The sequence below is a fragment of the Hydractinia symbiolongicarpus genome, chromosome 4, assembly GCF_029227915.1.
Source record: "Hydractinia symbiolongicarpus strain clone_291-10 chromosome 4, HSymV2.1, whole genome shotgun sequence".
NCBI classification, from domain to species: domain Eukaryota; kingdom Metazoa; phylum Cnidaria; class Hydrozoa; order Anthoathecata; family Hydractiniidae; genus Hydractinia; species Hydractinia symbiolongicarpus.
The window spans coordinates 14,868,150-14,893,397 of record NC_079878.1 but is presented as its reverse complement, the minus strand read 5'-3'; the positions used below and the strand labels follow the sequence as shown (position 1 = coordinate 14,893,397).

Here is a 25,248-nt window from a genome sequence, read left to right as displayed (position 1 = left end):
AGGCCTTTGATTTCAGGGGTCATCCATGGGCAAGCTTTGCCCTTAATTCGTCGCGAGATTTTAGAAGCATGAACGTTGATCGTATTAATAAGGTAGTCGTAGAAAACATTCCATGCTGAGTTTACGTCTTTCAAGGAATAGAAGTACTTCCAGTCCTTTGAGTTTAGATCGTTACATGCAGAATCAGGATCGTAATTTCTGTAATCACGGACTGTGATTGTTTTTGGCACATATTTACTGTGATTAGCTTTCCTAATGCATCCAACCATTTCATGATCAGCTATACCGGACGGAATAGTGCACGAACATTTGACGTTTTGATAATTAGTAGTAGCAATAATATCTATCAATGTTCTTGTATCTTTCGTTATTTTCGTGGGTGCTGTTATGAGATGCTTCAGACCATGTAAATTCAAGATCGTTTTGAATTCAATATTCGATTTCTTGTCTAAATAGTAAACATTTACATCTCCCATTAGAATAACTTCTTTTGATTCCGAAATCGTTTTAGTTAAATTATCTGATAAAGGTTGGTTGAAGTTTTTCGGCAGAAAGTTGGAAGGATCCGGGGGTCGATAAATGACTCCAACAAAAAAGTTCTTTGCATTATTCAGTTGAATTTCCAGCCACATAAGTTCGATATTTTCGTTCTCTAAATCCAGGCGTCGCTCACACGTAATATTCGATGATATATACGCTCCAACACCTCCACCAGAGGCACGATTGCGGGGTCTACTGTGAAACTGATACCCCAGAATTTCATACCGATATAAATCTGTAGAAGCGATATGTGTTTCACTGAGGGAAATACTGTCGATGTTTTTATGATTGTCGGTAATAAATTCGATATAAGGTTTGTTACCAAATCACCCCCGAACATTTTGATGAACCATGCTTTATTTTTCAAGAGATTGCTAAGTTCGGGAACAAATGGTCCAGGGTAGATCTCGATATCCCCAGATAACAACAATAACAATTTGAAGAAATATCCCTGGCGATAAAATGTACGTTTATCCATATTATATTGCCATAAAGAAGGGTACACATAACTGTCTTCTTTCAGAATAATATTATCACGAATTGCATAACCATCTTTGAACAATTCACAACCGTGAGGAGGTTTCTTGATAGCAAATACAAGTACAAAAAAATTAACATCTTGACACAACTTAACATGACCGTACTGTGCGCTATCTTTTTCCTTTTAAAGAAAATGTGTATGTGTATGTGTTGTTACAAAAGCGTCGTTTGCATAGTAGTGTTAAAGAAGTGTTAATTTTAGCCCCCAGCCCCCAGGGAATACTCAACAAAACACGCGTGGTGCGGTAGCCTATTGTTTTAATGCAAGCAGCTTGTCTCGTTGTCCCATTCACATCGCTTCCAGAACTCTGTCTCTTTTACTTGTGCCTTGGTAGTCAAAAGAGAAAAGGAATCCGGGTACGAGGTTGAAAACCATCAGCCATTGCGAGCTATGAGCGCGAATGGTTCAATTCCCCGTTCCCTCTATACGGCTAATTCGCAATGCATTATGGTAGTTGTATTCTACAGTTTTCCCTCCCAGAAGCGAGAGTTTGTAAATAAATAACAGCATTCTTTTTATTGTGGCGATAATAACAAAAAGCCGTTATTGTTTGTGATAATTTTCAAATCTCCTCAAGAAAATCATTATCTCCCTTATCCAAAACCCGTGTTATTGATGTAAACATTTAAATATTGTTAGTTAGTGAGGTTTTAGGAGTGAAAGAAGTCGAAATGGAAGTAATAAATAAGGATACAGATTTAGATATAATTTTAAGCTCTACAGATCTTGGGCCTAGCTTTTCTCAAAGCTCTTGTGTGGTACCAAGACCTGTTTTTAAAGAATTAACAAATGCCGAGAGGGACGAAGAAGTGGAGGAAAGAACACACGAAGATATAAGTCAATGGTCAACTGATCTTGCAGCTATGCCTTCGATCACCCAGGAGAAAATTCACCAATATTTAGTTCTTGGAAATAGCTGTGATAGCAAGCCGAAGGGTGCTACAAAGCATAAAATTCTTGGATACCAACTATTCAAGGAGAGCTACGTGAAGAAAGTGAGAGTTAAAAGTAATGTTATGGCTGAAAAATTAACTTTTCTTGTGAAATGTTTTGTAGCTGCTTCCATGAAAAGAGAAAAATATTCTGTTTATGTCCACCTGTGTCAAAGAAGTGGTGATATTTTGTATGCGAAATGTTTATGTAAAGCTGGAGCAGGAGGATGCTGTAAGCATGTCGCAGCAGTTCTATTTCAATTGGTTGAATACAAACAGTTGGACTTAAAAATTGTCCCTGATGACAAGACATGCACAGATTTGTTACAAAAATGGCATGTACCTGGAGAAAGTGCAAATTCTGCACCAATAAAATTTTCTGCAATGGCATTCGAGAAAGCAGACCTTACGAAAGACACAAATGAAAGTCGCAAAAGACCGTTGGTCACAGGAAATAGAAAATTTTGTTCTACACCACTGTTTGCACATGAGCCCTCAACCGAAAAAGTCAAAAAATTAGCGACAGACTTATTTGAAATAGGGCAAGGAACTTCAATGGCATATTTATTACAAGGAAATGACTATAAACCATCATCATTTTATGACACATCTATAAAAGAATTTAATTTTGAACAGACAAACAGTGAAACAGTTGAATTACGTCCGACAGTTAATTTATTTTTGCAGGCTCTTGACTTTGAACCAGAAATAGCAGAGTTATCAGATGAGCAAAAGTCATTTGTAAACAATTTCATTCATGTCAATGCCGAACAAGTTCGAGACATAGAAAAATCCACATGTACTCAGTATAAATGTGATATGTGGTACACAGAAAGAAAGAAACGCATAACATCATCCAATTTTGGATCTATTATAAATAGAAGAAAAAATATACATCCAAAAAGCATATTACAAAAATGTCTAAATAAAAATAAAAACTTTACATCAGAGGCCTGCAAATGGGGCTTAGAAAATGAAGTTAATGCTCTAAACTGGTATCAAACCGAGAAAAATATTGAAGTCGAAAAATGTGGTTTCGTTATTAATCCAAAATGGCCGTGGTTAGGTGCAAGTCCTGATGGCGCAACAACTTTGAATGGGAATGCTCGATTGATTGAGGTGAAGTGCCCATATTCAAAAAAGGATTGCTCTATTTCTGACGCATGCAAAGATAAAAATTTTTTTTTACAAATATCGAATGGCAAGCCAAAACTCAAAGAAAGACATAATTATTTTCACCAATGTCAAGGTGTGATGGCAGTAACACAAGTCAATGAAATTGATTTTATTGTTTATACAAAAGTTGACCGACATGTGGAAACAATAGTTTTTCAAAAGGAAAAATGGAACAGAATTACTTTGCCTGAGCTAACACACTTTTATTTCACTTTCATGCACAGCAACATTACAGAACAACAGTGTGAGTAAATAAAATTGTTTCCTCACAATATTGTTTTGTCTTTATATTTCATGATCTAGTATATATATATATATAGTGTACGAAAGTTTATAATTTTTAGTCATTCGTATTTACATCTGGTACCAACTGTGGTAAAAAATTAACTAAATAACAACAAATAACCCATATCTTATTGAGTTCAGCAGCCATTGATAGTTTGAAAACTGTTTGTAAAATTCGGTAATTTTTTATACGTTCGATTGCTCGTTCGACATGTACACGTACAGATGCTATTCTTCTAGTTTCGTTTGTCTAGTTTCGACTGTGTGCGATATGACGTAGGCATTTCCACAAATACTTCTGTACAATCTAATATGACACGGGTATTTGGGTAACTTTTTTGAAAACATTTCGGCATTCTATTTTGTACTGTTTCTTTTGAAGCCCATATTGGAAGCATACGGAATTGTGAATGTAAAAAATCTGTCCATGTAATCAATATTCTGCTTATGTGACTTGTCGACATATTAAATCGAACAGCCATATCTTCTAACAAAAGTCCACATCGAATTCGAACCAGTATCATAAAGAATTCTTCTTCTGCGCTCAATGATCGTGATCGGCCTCGTTTTGTAGAGTTTATATTTTTTGTATTTTCAGTGTTAGTATTTGAACCCCAATATATTAGTTTATTTGCAGCTGGTTGTAAATATTCTAAAACTGCTTTGAATAATTTATAAGATTCGAATCCGGTATAAAACTTAAAGTGTGCTTCATTGTGTTTAAACCGGTCAATTGAAAATGCTATGTCACTTATAGTGGCTTGTTGTTTTTCAATAGTTTGATCAAGTTCCTTTTCATGAATTCTCATACAACTAATTTCGGCTCTCAATTTTTCCAACTCTTGTTTTAACTCTTCCTCCACAGATAATTCTGCAGCAATGTCATTTGTCGTAGCCCTCACAGGAGAAAATAGTTGCAATTTACAGTTTGTACTGTTGAGAGTTTTTCTTGGTTTGCTAGCTGTTGGTTTGATAGTTTTTGGGACTATTGTGGGAACATTGTTCATATATGTCTTCTTTCCACCAGTGAAATGAACAGAGCAAACTCTATGCGATGTAGAAGGTACAAAATCCTTTCTACTGATCATAAAAAGCCATTTCTTTCGAAGCTCTGAGTCTTTAGGAATGACATAAAAAGATAAGTCTGGATTCTTCTTTGAGTTGTTTTGACAGAGAGGTACACAGCAAGTTATCCCTCCTCCTTTACTTTTAGCTTGCAATAAAAAGCTTGAACTTGATGAAAAGTTTGAGCCAATGCTTGCAGGAGAGCCCAAGTTTTGAAAAAAACTGTTGTCTTGATTAGAATTTTGTATATCGCTTTGGTTTTGAGTAGAATTAAGGATGAAGTGTACTTGTTCGGCCATTTTTGTTACTACGAATGGTTTGTTTACGTTTTCGCGGAATACAACTACCATAATGCATTGCGAATTAGCCGTATAGAGGGAACGGGGAATTTTGCAAGCACATGGTCTAGTGGGCAATAATGATGGCGGAAAGAGGTAGCGGTAGAAAATTGTATATATTTTATGTTATGTAAATGTACGCACAGGGTAAGGTAATTTTATAAATAGTTAGGATAAAACAATTTCTTATTATATATGTGTATTATAGATGTGTAGCTAGCCATGTAGCTAGCCAAGGTTTGAATATATATAAAACTGTTTCTTGGGCTTGTCAGTGTTGTAATGACCATAAAAAGGAGTTTCTTTCTTGAAATTTTGATGACTTGGCTTTCGTGTCAGTGTTGTAATGGCCTGCATGTTTAGCCTGTCGCACAAAATGAGTTTTTTCTTGAAATTTTGATGACTTGGCTTTCATGTCAATGTTGTAATAACCTGCATGTTTAGCCTGTCGTACAAAGTAAGTTTTTTCTTGAAATTTTGATGACTTGGCTTTCATGTCAGTGTTGTAATAACCTGCATGTTTAGCCTGTCGTAAAAAAGTTTTTTTCTTAGAAACCTCAAAGGAGAAAAAAAATTTATTTATTATAATTTATTAATATTTAATTAATACTGATATTTTTATGTGTTCCATAATAATTAACGCCGTTTGTATTTCACCGATTTTAATTTTAATAAATTCATATATTTCTATTCTGTTTTTTTTTTAACTTTTTAACTGAAATTCACTTAATGACGTTGTTTAAACGTTTCTTAAATCACCATATAAGGTAACTTAAACGTTACAAATGGAACGTTATTTGAACGCCCTGAAAAACGGAATGACGTTATTTGAACGGTATATTTTGAACGTTATTTAAACATCCTGGAAAAAGTGGTTATTGAATGTGCAAATGGTACGTTATTTGACCGTTAATTGAACGATCCAAATGACGTATTTTGAACGTTAAAAAAAAAAAAAACGTTCTTGTGCCTACTGGGAAAACTGGGTATTTTATGTCCAGAACAGTACCGTTCTACTATACATACCAGATGGCTACATGCAATCATTAGCTCATAACATGGTCTACGATACAGGCAATAGTTTTTTTGTTTATTGTCTAAACAAATGTCATTTTCTCAGATTACTCTTTCCTTTAGGAAAGTGGTAAAATAGTACTGATCCAATTTTGTTTTCATTTTGTGAATGAAATCTAGCAACGCACACAAGAGAACTATTTCCAGCAGACGACCATAATAAAAAGTCCTATACTTAAGTGAAATACTTGTGGTTGTTTTTTAAGTTTACTATTCTCGTTGATTAGAAATTGTGCATCCCTTTCCAGTCAAAAAATCCAAAACAGTGTTTGTATGGGCACTTTATCTCGATTAACCCTTCACCATAACAGTCATGTTTTACTAATCCATCAGGTGATGCACCTAAATGTGGATGCTCTGTATCAATATGAAGGCCTGATAGTTTCAATGTAAAATTTAAATGTTTCTTTTTCATAACTTCCAAGTAATAATTCTTTACAAGATCTTTTTTTTCTCGACCATATGTCAGCTAGGTGGATTGGTATAACCCATTATTTTGAATAAAAGGCTATTGGGGGTGTTGCTAGCTCTTCATGAAAGTTTTAAGCAGTTATTTGTCTAGTTTTCCACAAGTAGAAAATTTGGTATCTATCTACTGATCCTCTTGATTGAAACACTCGAGGGATCCAGCTTGACAATCGTTTTCCTTTTTCTATAACATTGTTGATATAAAACTTGAAAGTACAGTCAGTGCTCAAGATTACTCCTAAGTCCTTAACATAATTAATGGTTGTTATGGTTTCTCCGAATGGTGACTTTTAGGTAGATTGCTTTAGTTCATGGTTTATACCGTATTGTAATAATTCAAATTTTGTTTAATAAAGAAACATATTGTTGAGATTTGCTGAGGCATAAACGTGGTTCAGTGTGACATTTTAAGATTCTCTGAGTCGTTAAGGGTGAGTAATTGTTGAAGCAAGTGCGTGTCATCCGCAAAACTTGAAAGGAGTGTGCTTTGAATGCTTTTATCGATATCATACATGAGAAAGATGAAGAGAAGAGGACCTAACACGCTTCCCCAGGGGCGGATTTAGACTTCGGCCACTTCGGCACTCGCCTAAGGAGAAATTTTGCCATTGAGAAAATCATGCGTATCTAAAAGTAGTAATTGAGTTAAAGCAATGAATATTTTTAGTATAAGCGTTTACTAGAGTTCCTTTGTGCAGGATCCGAGTTAATAATTTTATCCCCACCCAGGAGTGTTTGCCGAGGCTCGCTTCTCCTTCGATGTGCTTTGCGAAGTACTATGGTTTTCACGGTAGTCGAACTACATTTTACCACGTTTCGCTGATTTTGTTCCTCTCGATTCCTTTGTTTTCTGCCGTAAAAACATTCGACTTCGGCGGCCGCCGAAGTGTGGACTTTTGAACTCTGGTTAAAACAAAAGAATTTGTGACGTGAAAAGAATCTCGCCGAAGTCGTCAAAATTTACGGTAAAAGAAAGATTGATATTAGGGGATGGGTGCGTAGGAATAATTTACTTTTCCTATTGTTATTGCCTCGCGGTAGACGGTCTGTTCGTTGGGTTCGGCCGACTTCGGCGAGCACTGGGTAGGCAATACGACCAGGGATCAAGTCGGAGGTCTTATACAAAATAATTTTGGCGAGTTAACCTGATGGCCTCGATAGTCTATTAAGCGAGTAAAAATGTTTTGAACGCCCCAGGAAAATAGCAATATAAGTCACATAAATAAAACACGTGGTTTCATTTTAAAAATATCGTACGTTTTTAATTTCTGCTGATTTCAAAAACATTTTCTCGAAATTGATTGTGATTAACATAAAAAACAAGAAGCCCGATGGCTTGAAGATTTCCGCCATCAGCGGGACTATCCTTAGAGAACAAAAACGCCATGCCTGTTATCTGCAATGCAACCAAAGTTTAAAACAAAAAGAAAACAATAAAGTAAACCCAACGTAAATATCTGTCGTTCTGAGGTCGAAATTGATTTGAAGTAGCCCTTCTAGAAGATTCCGTAAACATCATGTTAGAGAAAGTCTAAGCCTGACTGCGTCATGATCACATTTTTGACGAGCGTATCGACTTCAAAGGTGTTTAGAACATTCTTATGGATATAGATGTGGTCAATAAGTGAACCGGATATATGAGTTGGAGAGGTTACAACCTGTTTATATTCATTGAGAAAATCAAGGAAATAGTTTTTGTCATTAAATGCATTTACATTAAAATCTCCGAGTATAACATCAACGATTTCGTTTCCCAAAAAATGTTGAATAGGGTATAATGACTCATCTCGATTAAGTGAATTTTTACGATATAGAAGTAGAAAACTAACAGCATTCTTTTGAAACCTTTTCTTCGTCATTTTACACCTGGAATTTTCACAATATTAAACAACGTTATAGTTTCATTATGACCAACCTATCCACATTGTTGCTTGGAATTAAAGTAAAGTCCATGAGAACGCGATCGGACTTAATATCATTTTTATGTTTGTTGTAGGATCTTGTATTAAGCAAAGTTACTATGATTGAATTTTCACTAATTACGCCAGTATCCTTTGATGTCAATTTTGAGTGTTCTCGCATATAATTGTATTGCTCGGTTGCTCGTGTCTCTGATTTAATAGCTGATCTGGAAAATGTCCCCGTTAAGTATAAACCCTCTAAGCTTGTGACTCGACTCAATGCAACATAGATCTATCCTGCGTGAAAGCTCTTTCGGATTTACGGTACTTTTTGTTTAGATCCAGTTTTCTCTTTCTACGAACGGAAAGCATAATGTTATCAGTTATCTGTTCAGTTGTCAGTATTTCAAAATATTGAGTTTCGAGACACCTTCCTTGACTAGGGGACACTTATATTTCGCGTATGTAGTTTTTAACTTCTTGTAATAAATCAAATTTTAAAAGGACTGATACCACATTCTGTTATTTGTCCAAAACTATTTCGGCTATGAGGATCAAATAAATTTGTGGGTGCCCCCAAATTATAGCAAAACTAACGCCGCTTATAATGCCCAACATTCCTTGTCCTTTATCGGAATGTGATGAATTATGAAGTGTACGTAAAGTAGTGCTATTATCTGTAACAATATGAGAAATATTTTCTAAACATGTACTTGTATGACCTCGTTTTCAACAGTCAAACTATTTGAGAGGTCACTTGCACTCAAGTACTGGTTTGTGTAACCTAGGCTCGTGTACAACTTTGTTCCTTCGCAGAGGATATGATCAAGATCACCTCAGTCCCAAAAAGAAACCTTTTCAATAACCAACCAAACGATCGCAAACAGGGAATTACACAAACATTGTGTGCCAATAAAAGTTCCAAGCCTGACATCCCTTTGATGAAAAGATCCCTGTACCGACTTTAAAACAGAGTAAGGCCCAGGATTAGTTTCAACATTACCAGGAAGTAAAAGAACCATACGGCAGCAGTTTTTATACGCGGGGTTCACAATACCAGTGGTGGCGTGTGGCCAAGAAACACAACCTTTAAAAACTAGAGAATCCTCGGTCATATTATTTAAGAACCACATAGTTTCAGCGGGCTTAATAATTTCAGTAAGTTCACCAGTAAGTCCATCAATAGGTTTACCAAATAAATCTGAATATCTGATTGTCTAGCTTTTATACTCTGTCGAGTTTCTTCTTTTTTGTACTCTGTCGAGTGTTGGTTGTGAATGTCGAACCTAAAAATAAGAAAAAGTGATTCATTGCGTGCATAATTTCTTCATGGCTAAATATTTATGCGGCGATTTTATATTCTTAAAAATCGCTGCACACACAAATTTAAGTTCCCTGTAATTTTTATTTCATTGGCAAGACATGTTTAAATTCACATGTTTGCGGGATTAGATAGAATACCAAGACCTCACGGTATTCTATCTTATCTGGCGGACATGAGATGAGTTGTGGGGTACATGTTGTGATTTTCAGTTTTGCCATCCACACGCATCACATAGGCAAAATATATTAACAACATAAAAAAAATCAAGTTAAAAAGTAGAAATTTGTTGAAAAGTAGAAACTTGTTGAAATTTGCACTTAAAGCTTACCTCCCACTCTCAAATAAGTTATACCTTCACAAACGTTTACAAAATACTAGTTAGCCTGTTGAAATATACGAATTCGCCGGTCCTACATATTCTTGTCTTCAGGTTAGTCTGTTGTATAAGTATATATACGGGTTAGCAAAAGTGTGTGCCAAAAAATACACCTCAAGTATTTTAGGTGTGCTTTTGGGTGTGTGCATTGGTTAAATTCTTATAAAATTTGTCATTTTGCAGGTGCTATCAAAAGCACGCCTAACCCATTTTGTGTGTGTGGAGGTGTAGCGTGCTATTGCACGCCTCTCCTTAAAAGACCTGAATGACCCATATAGGAATGATCCATATGGGAAAAAAAAATTAGAAACTATATGATCATGTGCTTTCTGCAAACTCTTAAGAAGATACAAGGGTTTAAAACTTTTCCTGACATCAGTAAAAAACAGCCAATGTACACAAAACTTTATCCAGAATTTGTTTACCTATTGCATCTATGTATAGCGTGAAGCTCTGTTCAAGAAAATGTCTCGGATCATGTGCTTTTGACAAACGGTTAATGAGATTTAGATACAGGTTTTAAAATTTTGCTGACTTCAGCAAAGTTCTTCTCCAAAGAACAAAAAAATTTGTATACTCGTTGCCTTCATCGTAAAAATCTAAAAACACTGATCAAGAAAATGAATAGACTTGTGATGACGTCATCAACGTTTTGATTTTAAAATGGGTTGAGGGACCACGGTTCAGTTTTTTGAGGGTTTCAAAAATAATATTTACTTTGCTGGGCACAGACGGACACAACTTTTGTAATTATCTGTTATCTATATTATAATACCCGTATACGTCTGTCTGTCTGTCACGCAAAATGGTAACAGCAGTAGCGAGGCACACAAAATGCATTAATAAACAACGACGAACCCGTGGATGTATTCACGGGTTACCGACTAGTTATATAGATTAGGTTTTCCTTAAAAACTTATTCGTTTACCATTTTCTGAAAAACCTACACATTTTTTTGCAGACTACAAAAAGTTTGATGCAATATTTTTCAACATTTTGTTTATACTTCCAGTATTTCACTGATTCACGACCCAAAGAGTTAAACTGTACTTACTCAAATTATTATTCTCTAAAGTAGAAGTATAGCTAAATAAAAATGTTGTAAACAAATCTTTCAACAAATAAATAACAAAAACAACTTAAAGCAGCTGCCATATTTGTTTATAATGATCGGTATTAATTGATTGTATTTATGCTCACGTGCTTCAACTTAGTAAAGATGGTGCCAATGTTTGGTGTCACTGTTGTGTAGCGGTCAGCTGCAAAAACATTATTCTATTTTAAAAACAAGTTAAAGATTTATAAAAGATAAAGTAACAATTTAACTGACAATCGCAATATAAACCGTTGATCAAATTTTTACTTTTGATTTGAAATGTACCGTTTAGATTGATGCTAACACAGAATGAAAGAGAAAATTTTGCGTTAAAAACTTAAAAAATAAATGGCAACAGAATAAAGGTGTACGGTGGAAACGAACTATATGGATCACATTCCCTGAATCACATTCTGAACATTTTGTTGAAAAGGTATATGTTTAAAGCTTCGTGTCGTCTTTGTAGTTGTAAAACTTAGTAGTAGATAATTAAATCGTAAATTTTAAGGCTGGAGGAATGTTCAAAAAAGTCGATGAAAGAATCATTAAAAAAAATTCCCATCTAGTTGCAGAAGGAGTGCGTAAAGTACGAAAAATGGAAACACACATTAACATATATGTCATGAATGAATTGTTTTGAGACGACAGTGTTCCACCGACAACAAACAGGAGGTTTTATCCTAAAAGAAGTGATATACGTAATCATATGTACTACTGAAAGTGGAAAAATGGCGCAAAGAATCTCCCAAAGATAGCTTCTTTTTTAGAAGGTATGGTGAAGTTGTCAACAACGAAGATTGTATACAGCCAAGTCGTGATAAGGATGACAACAATGATATCAAGGTCTGTAAAAATCTATCTATGTTTTTATTTCTGCTTTAATTTCTTCGCTCGGAATACGCACACTTTCTATTTATCTCAACTTTAGGTAACTTCAATTTCCACGAAGCAAAGACTTTTATTCGTGCATCAAACTGATGATCACAAAATGCCTTTGAAGAAATACGGCAACTATATATGTCTGCTTGTACGCAACATATAAAATCACGAGATAATCTATTCCGTTACTTTTTTGGCGATAAAAACAAACGTCAAATATATGGTTGTAAGATCATTTTCTGTTCAGGACGAGACCTTAGTTGTGTCAAATAAGCCTTTTATACAAATCCTTCACACTGGTGCACTGCATTGGATTTGTGTAGGGAACACTACAAATCATAACAATTCATGTAATGTTTACGTTAGCCTAAGTAGTGGTAAAATCACACCCAGCGTTGCCTGACAAATAGCATTATTCTGCCACACAGCAGATCCGGAGATAAGGGTTGAGAGATGCTCCGTCCAGCAACATTTGTTTGTTATCTGTGAACCACTCAGAATTTGTTAAAAGTGATGGAGAGCTATTTGAATGTAAAAAACTCAACGATGAAGTTCTTTGACGAATTTTGACAAGTAACTCGAAGAATACACCTTTCCCGAATTTGTTTTCTTTGATGTGCCATAGCACTTTCTCAACTTTTTTAAAGAAAACGAATGTCATTTTCGAAATCCTCACATGAAAATTGATAAATCGTGAAATTTTCATATTTATACATCAAACAAACAAGCTGCTACAACAGGTTTTTTAATTTTGTACTAATTAACCTTTGCTCAAATATGAGGCTTAGCACAAGTTGAAAATTAAGAAGGCTTTGACCGTAACAATGATGCCATCAAAACAGCACTTTCCCATGTCGGATTAAGTTGAAAATTTATACACACACCAATTTACTGATGCTGAATATGATGTTAAGGTCAAAACATCAAAATTGATGCATTTTTTATTCCTTCTCTTCTACAAAACTCTCTTTAATTATTATACAGATTAAATATATTTGAGGAATCTTAAACTTTGAGCACGCTATTGAAAACACTGGAAGATAAAAGGATTTTTCCCATTTTATCCCTCAACAATAAATATTTTTGATTCTTTTTAAAAAAATATCAGGAAAATATATCAAAGAATCAAAATTAAAAAAAATTTTTTTAAAAAAAATTGACTCTGAAGGGGGTTACCGTATTCTTAAAAGATTCAACTCCGACTTGACCCCTGGTTATAGTGCTTACCCATGCTCATGCTTCTTCCCGAACTTTGAAATTCATAATGGCTGCAGAATTAACGTCACAAGGACCAAAGAATTATAGGATGCCTCACGGTGATATTCTACTTTGACGTCAATATATATTGAATTAAAGAAGCCATTATAGTGTACCTAAAACTTTGAGGCCAATTACCGACTTTCATACAGCGCAGTCTGGGCACGAGTAAAGCGCTTGTTAGGACAAATTCTTCACAATGGTAGCGCAACAAGAAGAAAATAACAACAACATTAACAGAAAATTTAACTTGTGGTTTACCCATAGAGGTATAAAAGAACTTTTATATCTCCTGCTTTACTATTATAACACTAAAATTAAAGAAGGGTATTCTTTAATGGTTTATGGACTGTATTCTATCAAAAAAAAAAAAGTCAAGGTTATTAAACGACCGAAGACTGTTGATTCCGTCTTAAGGTTAGCCTAGCTAAAAGTCAAGTGTCCAACGTGTTAAACCAGAAAGAAATGTTATTGTTGGCACCACATTGCTAATTTTTATAGTTTAAAAAGTATTGTCCCCAATAGTTACTACCATTATATTTCAAAACAAAGCAAGTGCAGTTAGCTAACTAGCTAGGTAAATAGCTGACGAAAGGTGTGGTGAAAGGTGTAGTTCAAGCCAGTTAGCTTTAGTTAGCCTGGCCAGTGCGCAGGGGCAAGGAAAACACCACTGAAAATACTTTTCTTATTTTATCATTACGTTACCTACCTTAACCCTAGTTTTTCATTTTTTATCCACAATAAAGTTTTCATTATTTGACAATACTGATTTTTCTTTCACTAAAATTACTAAATCTTCACCATCAGCAAAACGGTTTTTGCAAAAATCTTCAGACATGTATGTTCTTTTAGTTAATAATAAATACCCGATATAAAAAAATTAATTCTCGCAAAAAACTCCAAAATTTTATATTGTATATATATAATTGGTTAGGAATCTAGTATTAAGAGGGGAATGGGGGGTCAAACTTTTCTGACAAGGATAGGAAAATGTTGAAAAGATATCATAACAAAATGACATGCAAGTAAGAAAATGTTCTCTTTACAAGAATTTATTTCAGCGAATAAATGGTAAACACATGCAAACACATGACTGACTCTTAGGGGCTGTTTATATGAGAGGCGGGACGGGACGATTGCCGGGACGGGACGTTTGCCGGGATGATTTTATCCCGCCTTTATATGGAAAAAAGTGCGCCGGGACGATTTCACAACACAAGCGCCAAATTTAAAATTTTCTAAAGTATAATGGCGCGTCAAAACGAAAATAAAACAAAATTGCAAGCGAATAAACAGATTTTTTTAACATCATCAACATTGTTGTTGCAGCTCAATACATTGTTAATGATTTTAGCACTTCAATACACTCACTATAAAACTCTTTTAACTGCATCACTTTTGAGTGGAAGCAAAAGAAACTGTTGGATAAAAAAACAGAAAGCATTGAAAGAGCAAAGGAAAAACCGAATTCCTCGTTCAACATGGTTCAAACAAGGACGAGTGGAACAGTGGTGGTTGAACATGTTTTTTGATGTTCTTCCCGAGGAGGATTGGAAAAAGAACTTCAGAATGACAAAGGCTATGTTTACTGATTTAGTAGATCAAATACGCATATGGATTACTCCTGACAACACATCTCCAAATTATCGAGCCTTGTCTGCAGAAAAAAAAGTTGCAGTAACGTTGTACTACTTGAAAGACACAGGATCTTTATCAATGACAGCAAACACTTTTGGCCTGCACATATCTACGGTGTCAAAAGTCATAAGAGATGTTTGTAACTGCATAACTTACAAGCTTGGACCAAAATACATAGCCCTGCCAAAAACGAAAGAAGAGATGCTTGAAAAAGTAGGAGAATTTGAGGCCAAATTTGGAATGACGCAAGCTTTTGGCTGCATAGATGGCACCCACGTACAAATTTTACGACCTAGTGAACATTCACAAGATTATTTTTCTTACAAAATGTATTTTTCTCTTAACGTTCAGGCAGTATGCGATTTCCGTGGCTATTTCATGGATGTTGATTGTAGGTGGCCAGGCAGTGTACATGACGCGAAGGTGTTCGCCAACTCAAATATTGCTGCTAAACTTAAAGATGAGGAAATACCCATTACTTATGAGGACATCCTGCCAGGCCGAGCCAAAGTTCCAAACTATTTGATTGGTGACCCTGCATACCCCTTGACACCGTACTGTATGAAAGAGTACCATAGTTGTTCAACAAATGCTCAAGTGTTATTTAACAACATGCTCCGGTCAGCAAGAAACCCAGTCGAGTGTGCTTTTGGACGCTTAAAAGCCAGATGGGGTTTTTTACCAAAGAAAGTTGATTTAAAAATAGATTTTGTTCCTGTGGCAATCTATGCATGTTTTGTGCTGCACAATATATGTGAACTTAACAAATGTGTTATTGACCCTGATTTGGTGAAAATTGAAATAGAAAAGCATAAAGCAGAGACACAACAATTAGATTACTCTGTGTATTTAGGAAATCTTGCAGAGGGTGATGTTGTACGGGAAGTAATAACAAATTTTATACAGGACAGTCTTCCATACTAACAATTATATATATATACAATATATACAAAAAATGTAAAGATTTATAAAGTATTGCATGTTCTGTAAAAGGAAATTCGCACATTAATTTCAATAAAAAGTTTCTTCTGATACTGCTAAAGATTTGAAAGCCTATTATGCTCAATGTAACTCACAGTGAAAATATTTTTGTTTGTTGTTAATTTTTGTTAAAAATCTACGGATTAGAACGTTTAGGGCATATAGTTTGTTGGGCAACTAACATAACATAAATGTTTAGGCAATCAACATAATATAACTTTTAGGTTTGTCTGTGAACATAAACTTGCATCAATGTAATTGTTCCTGAAACACTCTCTGAACTATATACACATGTTTTTTTCTTCTTCGTATCATTCCCTCATTAATGATTGATAATAACCACCGCCACTGGGATCGATGGGACTTATGTTGTTGTTTTGGGTTACGATGCTTGAGACGACATTACAATTTGGATTTATATGCTGAAAATGGTGACGTCTACCATAGCTTTCATAATTTTGTGAGCTTGGACCTGCTTGCTGGCTGAATGATTGTGCCATCAGCTGCATGGAGTGTGACATAGTTTCGCTAATTTGCAACATAGCCTGGCTTATATTATTAAGTGCAGCTGTAAAGGACTCATTAGAATTTTTAATCATCTCTTGGAGCTCTTTACGATCAGATCTTTCTTCTTTTGCTTCTCTCAACAGTAAGGTATCACGCTGAGCAGATGACAACTTTCTCTCAAGTTGTTTTCTTTTATTATCAATAAGTTTTGGCACTGCTGATGTAGTTTTTGGTGTGGAAGTAACAGTGCATGAATTTTTTGAGACTGACTGATCACTTGATGAGAAGCTCAAATTATCGTCATCTGCTGGATCTTCATATTCACCACTGTCAACACTATTAATATTTGCAGTTGGATCATCATGGTCAGATAACATTTCATTACTTGATTTTGTTTGATTCACATCAGCACTATCAATGCCATTGGGTAGGGGCTCTGTGTTTGCACTTCCACTCCAAAGGAGCTTCAAACTGTCATAGTGTTCATACACTAATCTGCCACAGCCACTACGCGTGCCACTAATTACTGCCTTAGAAAATCCCTGCCGTAAATCTTTTATTTTTTCTAACACTCTTTGGTAGCCTCTTGCTATCATTTTTTTCATTTCCCTAACATTTTCTTGGGAGAGCTCAGTGGAGGTATCCTCCACTGGCCCAAACACTTCTTCTTCATTTTGATATAATTTTGCCAACTCAGTTCGAATGACTTTGTATTGCATTGGTTTGTCTGCATCAAAATCAATGTTCTCAAACTCACACTTTGCTTTATAATCTAATAGACAGTTAATGAGGTTAAAAACCATTTCATCATTGAATCTAAAACACTTTTTCTTGGTTGGAACATCTGTTGGCTTCTTAAAGGTACTGTCCGATTAAAAATCAACTAAAATTTTGACAAAAAATTCTTATTTGTAACTAATTTCTATAAAAGAATTAAATAATTATTTGTTTTCTTACCTAAAACCAACTGAACAACATCTCATTCTTGTTTACAAAAAAGCATGCGGTCTCTCGCTTCGATTGTTTATATAAATGGTGGATGATAGGCACTAAAGCGAGGCTGAAATAATATGTCGTGTGTGACGTATTTACCTGGAGCGCGCTGAACTGACCAAAATAAATAAAACGTGGGCCAGGCTGATATTTTATTATATGTTTAAAAATTTTTGTAATTTTACCCCCTAAATTGTGAAAGACCGCTTTTTATGAATTATTCATATGGAATTATAAAATCGAAGGCGAAAGATGTGTCTAGACCTTAAGGCGAACACACACTGTGCCAATTCTGTACGAACCTTAAGTAAGAAGGATTCGCTAATAAAACTTTAAGTCCAATATGACTTTAACCTTAGGGTTGCATAGTTGTTTCCAGATACTTTAAAGCCAACCAATCAAAAATTAAAAATTAGTTTCCCCTTCACTAGATGTCCCGCCACAGAGAGATTAGGCTCAGATCGCACATTCAGTAAGGTTGAAAGGCAGAATAATGTCGTGGTGCGCTGTTGTGAATTGCACTAACAACAGTCGGAAAAACCAGGATAAAAGTTTTTTTTCACTGCCTAAGGATCCGAAAATTAAATCAGCTTGGATTAAGTTGATTAATCGAACAAGCTTACCGTCCAGAGTATACGTTTGCTCTGATCATTTTGAAGAAAAATGTTTCGACCCTTCCTGGAAACTTCAGAACGAATTGTTCTACACAGGGAGGAGAAAAAAAGCATTACTTTTACCTGGGTCTATCCCTTCCATTTTTCCGTACAAGGAAAAACCAAAAGGCAGAGAAATATCTGAACGCAGGAGGAAAGAAAAGGATGTTAAGGAAGTGAGTGGGGGCTGGTACCTAGGTGGTCGTTCGAAATGGTATAAGTGTTAGCGCATTTAATATTATTCTATCTTTATTTTATAGATTGTGAATCAAGCATTGGAAAAAGTGCCTCAACAATACGAAGATGTTACCGACTTCAGCTGTACTTCGTCAACTATTGATATTGAATGTCGAACATATTCCATTGGTTGTCAAGCTGTTGTTCCAACACGGAATGATTCAACACAATATAAAGATGTTCACATAAAATCCTCATCGTGCCAAACAACGTGCTTTTCTGCTGACGCTCAAACACAAACACCAGATTGGTCTCCAATAACTATGGATGCTGGTGTTCAAGTGGATCAAATTGATAAGACTGGTATGTAAACATAGTTTGAATTGCGAACATCATTCCGCATTGTAAGCGTATACTGTCAAATTCTTTATAGTTATAGATTCAGGCGAATCAGACGATGATGATGACTTTGATGACGAATCCGAAATAAGTGAAGAAGAGATATCCTTGTTGAATTGTAATCCCACTTTAAATGAAAGTAAGTATATATCATGATAAATTCTGCTAACAACACTGGGGATGGAGTGGTTCGTATATATATTTTTTTAATAAATTTCTTTAGACACTGGGATTGACTTGCTGTATATGCTGGGTTTCACTGAACATCCAAGCAAAGCAGTCACATCAACATGCAACGAAAGTCCACATGAATGCGTTAACGCGGACAATGAGGTCGTTTCTGACGCCGACAACGAATCAGAAGATGAGATAGAAGAAGAAGAAGTTGACACATGGCTGGAGAAATCCTTGCAAAGGTATGAATCGATGACCAATGGAACTTGCAGTGAGGTTAGATAAAAACTAATCTTTGTTACGCCTCTTTTTTCAGAACAGCAAAGGCAGATCTTGACTACGAGTTGGAAGAAGAAAAGTCACAAGATGACGACGAATACAACACAAGTTTTGTCTCGCCAGTGGAAGACACACCTATTCATATGCAACGGACGTTTTTGGTGTTTGAATCTGCTCTCGATGAACTTATCAGATTTTGCAATAAATGTGGTGCCCCTCTTGATAAGTCGAAAACACTCGAAGCAAAAAGAACGGGAAGCCAACTGAAACTGAACTTCATTTGTACTCAAGGTAACTGAAATTGTACATTTCCTCAAAAATTTTAAATCCTTATACTTTTATTAGTAAAAGTTTCGCTATTAGTTGAATTTTTAGGCATATTAGGCATTATTAAAGTACAGTAGCGAAATCTAAAGAAAAATTGTAATTATATTTTAAAGGGTGCAAGTACGACTGGTCATCTCAACCAAAGTGGGCTGGATCAAGAGGTATCGGGAACCTCCTACTTACATCTGCAATCGAATTATCAGGCTCTTCATTCCATAAAATCGAGAAGTTCGCCAAATTGTTGAATTTAAAATTTCTGGGCAAATCCGTGTATTATGATCATCGCGGAAATTATGTTTATCCCGAAATCGATCACGCTTGGCGAAAAAATCAAAGCGAGCAAATTTCGGAAATTACGGAGAGTGGAAGATCCCTGCAACTGGCAGTTGATGGTCAATGCGACTCGCCTGGACACAACGCTACCTATAGCACTGTCTCAGCTATGGATACAACAACAAATAAAGTCTTGAACTTCAAAATCGTGCATGTCAAGGCAAGTTCATCATCTTGTGTTCCGTAATGAATTTAAATGTGCACGTTTTTGATTTTTTTCCTTCATTTATAGGAAGTTACAAGTTCTCAGGCAATGGAGAAGGAAGGATTTATACGTTGTATCGACGATATTCAGATGACACATAAACTACCCATCAAGTTGATTTCGACGGATAGACACGCGTCCATTAAAAAACTAATGAGGTCAGAGGAGCGATTTAAGGCCATTATACACCAGTTTGACCCATGGCACATCGGCAAAGGCCTTATCAAAAAGTTGCTACAAGCTTCGAAAAAAAAAGGTTAGGATGAATATAATTTTCGCTCTAATCACTGCAAGTAAGCAGCTAGTTAAGCAAGGTAATTTTAACACTACATCCTGTTCGTTAACTTAAGCTAGTATATCATTATAGATCTAAAGATACTCGCCAGATGGGCACCGTCTATCGTGAACCATTTGTATTGGTCGATCGCAACGTGTAACGGAAACGGTGAAGAGTTGGCAGAGCGATTTACTTCAGCAATCCACCATTCAGTCAACAGGCATGTGTTCGCACACAATAAATATTACAAAAAATGCGACCACCCTACATTGTCAGAAGAAGAAGCACTTCGCAAAGAGTGGCTTGTAATGGGTTCGGCTGCGCACGATAAATTGGTAAAAATCGTTACCCAACCAATGTTGGTAAAGGATCTACATCAACTGACGGAGCAAATCCACACCACCCTACTGGAGGTTTTTCATGCGCTGAAGATCCGTTACCTACCCAAAGCCACCTACTTTAGAATGGAGAGAATGATTGCTGGGACTCAACTAGCAATATTAGACCATAACAACAACGTTGATCGGGCTCAGGTAAGAATACTTAGGATTTTCAAGAAATAAACCATGTCAGTATTTTTTTATAATTTTTTTTTCCTAACTAATGACTTTATTTATAACTTTATTATAGAAGTGTACAACGGATGAGGAAGGCGAAAAAATCCCGTTATTTCGCGTCGCATATTCCAAGCCCAATAAACGGTTTGTTGCGAAAGTTGTACGAGAGGAAAAAAACTATGAATACTTGACCTACATCGTTCGCAAAATTTTAAAAAGAACTCAGTTGAAGAGAAAAGCGACGAGTGGATCTCGTTTAAAACGCCAATGTTCTTTACAGATAGCGCCTGAAGAACGACCTCCAAAAGAAGAGATCGTGGAAAAGAGTCAACAATTTAAAAGAATTAAGTTGTAGATTTTGTACTTTTTTAAATTAGGCTTCCGTTCAATAATTTCCCCCCTCCCATGAAATATTAAGCTCTGGAATTTCTACCCCGTCTTTGTAACCAACATAAACGCCGTCGGCACTAGGGAACTCCTCGCGAATCTTGGATACCACACATGCTGGTATAACTCGTCGCACCCCCCTACCCAAACGATTGTGCACGAACCAGCAAAACTGTCGATAAGCGGCATAGCGGTACGATCTAAACAAAGTTGTAAATAGTTTATTGTACAGTGCAAAAAAATGAGTAAGTATAAACAACTTCAAACCCAGGGTCTTTTTATTGCTTACTTGTTTGATACTTCGTCACGTTTCGCCAATCCTCTGCTCTCTCTGTCATGGAGTGCCACCAAAGCTGTCCACAGCGTATTCTTCAATAAAACCACCGCTCGGAAATCTTCGTGTTCCGTAATACATTTTTTATCTGAAAAATATTACAATATTACTCAATCACACTCGCATCTAAGAAATTCTTATGAAGGAGTAGAAAATTTTATACCATGTAATTGAAAGTATTTAATAGAATCTATCTCGTGACAGCACAAACATTCTACTTCAGAGGGCATCCTCTCACATTTATCGCACAGGCACCATAGACCTGCTTCAACATTTAGGCGAGTAGAAGCAACAAGGTCTCTGGCAATTTTATGTTCGTCTACGTCTTGAAAAGTCGGAACTAGCTCATCATTCCCTACTCTTTCCGGCTCGAATTGAAATCCTAGAACCTGCGAATTATATTCATTCATTGCTATCTTCATGAAAAACTTTTTTAAGCAAAGGAAAAAAATTATAAATAAACATTTAGTCTTTCGATGCGCAAGTCAGGGGGTTCGCCTAATAAGAAGCCAGGTAGCTACGTCACAAGCAAAAATGTGCTGAATAATGAATTTACCCAGTCCTTTTGCCGCGTTCGAAAGTTCGTGAAGATGGTAGGCGATTGAGACAAGATCATAACAAACAAACGATGGTGCTAAGTATTGGATAAATCTTTGTTGTTTAAGAGTGCAATCTTCGTTATTTTTGATACTTAATAAAACAAAAGAAAAGATATTGTTTTTTAATCGGACAGTACCTTTAACAAGTGCACGTTTAGCAGCCATGTTTGTTTTTTTCTTTCTATTGAAATATGCTGATAGTGCAAATATTACCTCGTTTGTCCCGGGACGGTGTGTTTATATGGAAAAAAACGTCCCGCCTAAGCCGGGATCCCGCTTAGCTCAAGCGGGATCCCGCTCAGCCGGGACGGGACGAAATTGTCCCGGGACAAAAATTTTCCATATAAACGCAAAGTGATTTTAAGTATAATTATCAATGAGAGCGGGATCCCGGCAAACGTCCCGTCCCGGCAATCGTCCCGTCCCGCCTCTCATATAAACAGCCCCTTAAAATTTGTTGTGAACTTGTAAACTAAAGAAAAAAAACTAAAAAATCATGAAAACTTCTTTCTGTAAAAATCCATCTCTTAAAGATTACCTTCATCCTCAAAATCTTTTCCTCAAAAAAAAAGTTAGCCAGAAAAAGTTGAATTAAAAAAATTCAATTTTAAACCCAACGGAATTAACAATGAATCTGTTAGCGAAATTTGGCATTAGCATTTATCAATATATCTATATTCCAATATCAGTTCCTTATATCATCATTCTCGGCTTAACGTCCGTTTTCCATGCGAGCATGGGTTGGACGGAGGATAATTAATGACCCTCTTCCAATCTGATCTAGACTGTGTTAGGTCTAAACTCAACTTCCTCTGTATCACGTCTGTCCTTATAACCTCCTGCCAAGTCTTTCTCGGTCTGCCTCTGGGCTTTGCCCCAGGAACTACAAAGTCTCTACACTTTCTTACCCAATTACCCTCCTCCATTCTTCCAAAGTGCCCCAGCCAAATCAATCTTCTTATCTGGATAACATCTATAATTCTACGGAGACTTAGCCTGCTTCTTAGCTCATCTGAACTCTTTCTGTCTCTCAGACTGGCGCTACACATCCACCTAACCATTCTCATATACATTGTCATTGTACATTGTCTGAAAATATGTCTTTCACGTCTTTGTTGGCATCCACGTTTTTATTAATTCGCTTTTTTTTCGATGACTTCCCACTCAATCACAATTTTTTCAAAGCTATTGTTAGAGATGCTAAACCACTAAGTTATGTAGTTAACGGGGTCACTTTTAGATAATCATGTAATAAAGACAGTATAAGCTACATTTTCAGTTGTGGCATTTTTAATAACCTTTTGTCCAAATTTAAAAATATTCTTTGATAATTATCCATATCTTGATTCTTTTAACTTGATATTTGATTATCCATTTCTTCTACTTTTGCAACAATCAGCTAGCTAGCTCTAATACCATGAAGTTCGATTTTAAGGAAAAGATGTAGCAGTGCATCATGTATTTTCTTATAGATACTTCAGCCCATTGCCTCTGCAGGCACAGAGCTAAAAATACCCTTTTACCATCATCCAACTTTAAACTTTGTAAAAGTTAATAACTGTAAGTTGTTCTTGTTTTAATTAAGTTAATATACCACAGAGAGGACTAGCAGCACCATTTCAACACGTTATTTAAAAGTTAAACGTTAGTATGAAAAGCAAAGAATTAGGAAAAAAACAACAAAAAGTTACACATTTCTCGGCCTTTCTCCGTATAATAATAATTCTTTGTGAGAAAGTGACGCAGAAACTTCACTGGGCTATCGAGTCACACAAAAACAAGCTAAAAGTTTGTCCCTACAAGCGCTTTATTCGTGCCCAGACTTCACTGTATGAAAGTCGGTAATTAACTTGGAAAAGAGGTGGTGACGTCAATGATTTTTTACCGCGTGGGTAACTAGGGACCACCTGGGACCAATTTGGGTAAATTTCCCAATCTTGAGTCCCCGAATCGTCAGCAAAACGTCAGCAAAATTTTTAAACCCTTATATCTCATTAACCGCTCATCAAAAGCACATGATCATGTACATTTTCTTGATCAGCAATTTAAGCTCTATACAATAGACGCAACCGATAAACTAATTTTGTAAATTTGTTTTTGCATATGCACTAACTGACATCAGGAAAAAGTCTATAACCAATTCTTACATTGTTCCCCTGCCTAAGTGGATTTTTCCACAGGCTTTATAACATACAAATTATGCTTTAGCTAAAAACAAAAACAAAAAATAAAAAATATTCAACGGTACGTTGCGTTCTCGTTCACTCGTCAATTCTACCAACTGACTGGGATAAGGATGTTTGATCTGGGTAATCGGCCATTCTGGGCCGTGTCATAAAAGGACTTTAGAAAACTGGGGTGGTAGTAATATAAGGGCACCAAAGTTTAAAAAATGGCTGCGGCTTCAGAGGATTTCCTTTATGGTGAAGATCTTGATGCTATTTTGGAGGCATTAAATGAAGATATTATACAAAATAATACTGAGTTTAAAGTGGAACTAACTTCAGTAATTGACGAAATACCCAAAGAAAAGGCCAAGGTTACATTTACCTGCAGTGTGTCTCGCCACAACACTAAGCACAGTAAGCAGCCAATGGAATTTCTCTTAATGCTAGTAAGACTGAGTACATTGTTTTTAAACATGCACGGAAACCTCTTAATTACGATTTTAGGCTTTTTATCAATGGTAAAAGGCTAATACCTAGTAATTGTATTAAATATCTTGGTGTTCTACTAGATTCTGATTTAAACTGGAATTCTCAGATCAACGATATACTGTTGCCAAGCTCAAGAGGGCTAATAGAGCTTTAGCTAAACTTCGTCATTTTGTGCCTTTAAATGTTCTTATTCTAGTTTACTATGCCATTTTTTATTCACATTTGCAATATTGTAATCAAATTTGGGGTCAGCCAAACAGTCTTGATGTTAATTGTATTACTGTCTTGAATCTCAAAGAGCATCATCCAGCCACCTGTATGGTAATTTTGAGCTCCTCAAATTCTCTGATATTTTCCAATGTCACAATATTCTATTTTACATAAACTATTTCATGAAAAATTGCCTGATTCTATCCTTAATACATTTGCGGTTGACTTCACCCATGCTCAAGGCACTCAGGCAGAGAAGATTGGTTTGATCAATCTCCCTACCTTTAATACTATTTCTTTTGGCAATAA

General features: G+C 35.8%; 2 protein-coding genes and 1 long non-coding RNA gene across 3 annotated transcripts; 2 read left to right on the top strand and 1 right to left on the bottom strand.

Annotated features, from left to right (window-relative positions):
- The first annotated feature begins 11,409 nt into the window (after nt 1-11,409).
- Nucleotides 11,410-13,334, top strand: LOC130641522 (uncharacterized). Its single transcript, XR_008982466.1, has 3 exons — nt 11,410-11,549; nt 11,625-11,959; nt 12,045-13,334. It is a non-coding gene; the product is annotated as an uncharacterized LOC130641522 (long non-coding RNA).
- A 117-nt stretch (nt 13,335-13,451) lies between these two features.
- LOC130642263 (uncharacterized) lies at nt 13,452-15,814 on the top strand. Its single transcript, XM_057449352.1, has 3 exons — nt 13,452-13,669; nt 14,187-14,193; nt 14,582-15,814. Exons 1-3 carry the CDS (start codon nt 13,452-13,454, stop codon nt 15,812-15,814), a joined length of 1,458 nt encoding a protein of 485 aa, XP_057305335.1.
- Nucleotides 15,815-16,182: 368 nt separating this feature from the next.
- LOC130642262 (uncharacterized) lies at nt 16,183-24,097 on the bottom strand. The gene is made up of 2 exons (XM_057449351.1): nt 21,637-24,097; nt 16,183-21,561 (listed from the first exon to the last, which is right to left on the bottom strand). Exon 2 carries the CDS (start codon nt 17,179-17,181, stop codon nt 16,183-16,185), a length of 999 nt encoding a protein of 332 aa, XP_057305334.1. The 5' UTR covers nt 17,182-21,561; nt 21,637-24,097.
- Nucleotides 24,098-25,248: the final 1,151 nt, after the last annotated feature.

Coding starts and splice junctions, on each gene's coding strand:
- LOC130642263 (XM_057449352.1), top strand. CDS start 13,452: ATGGTAGCGCAACAAGAAGAAAATAACAACAACATTAACAGAAAATTT.
- LOC130642262 (XM_057449351.1), bottom strand. CDS start 17,181: ATGGTTTTTAACCTCATTAACTGTCTATTAGATTATAAAGCAAAGTGT.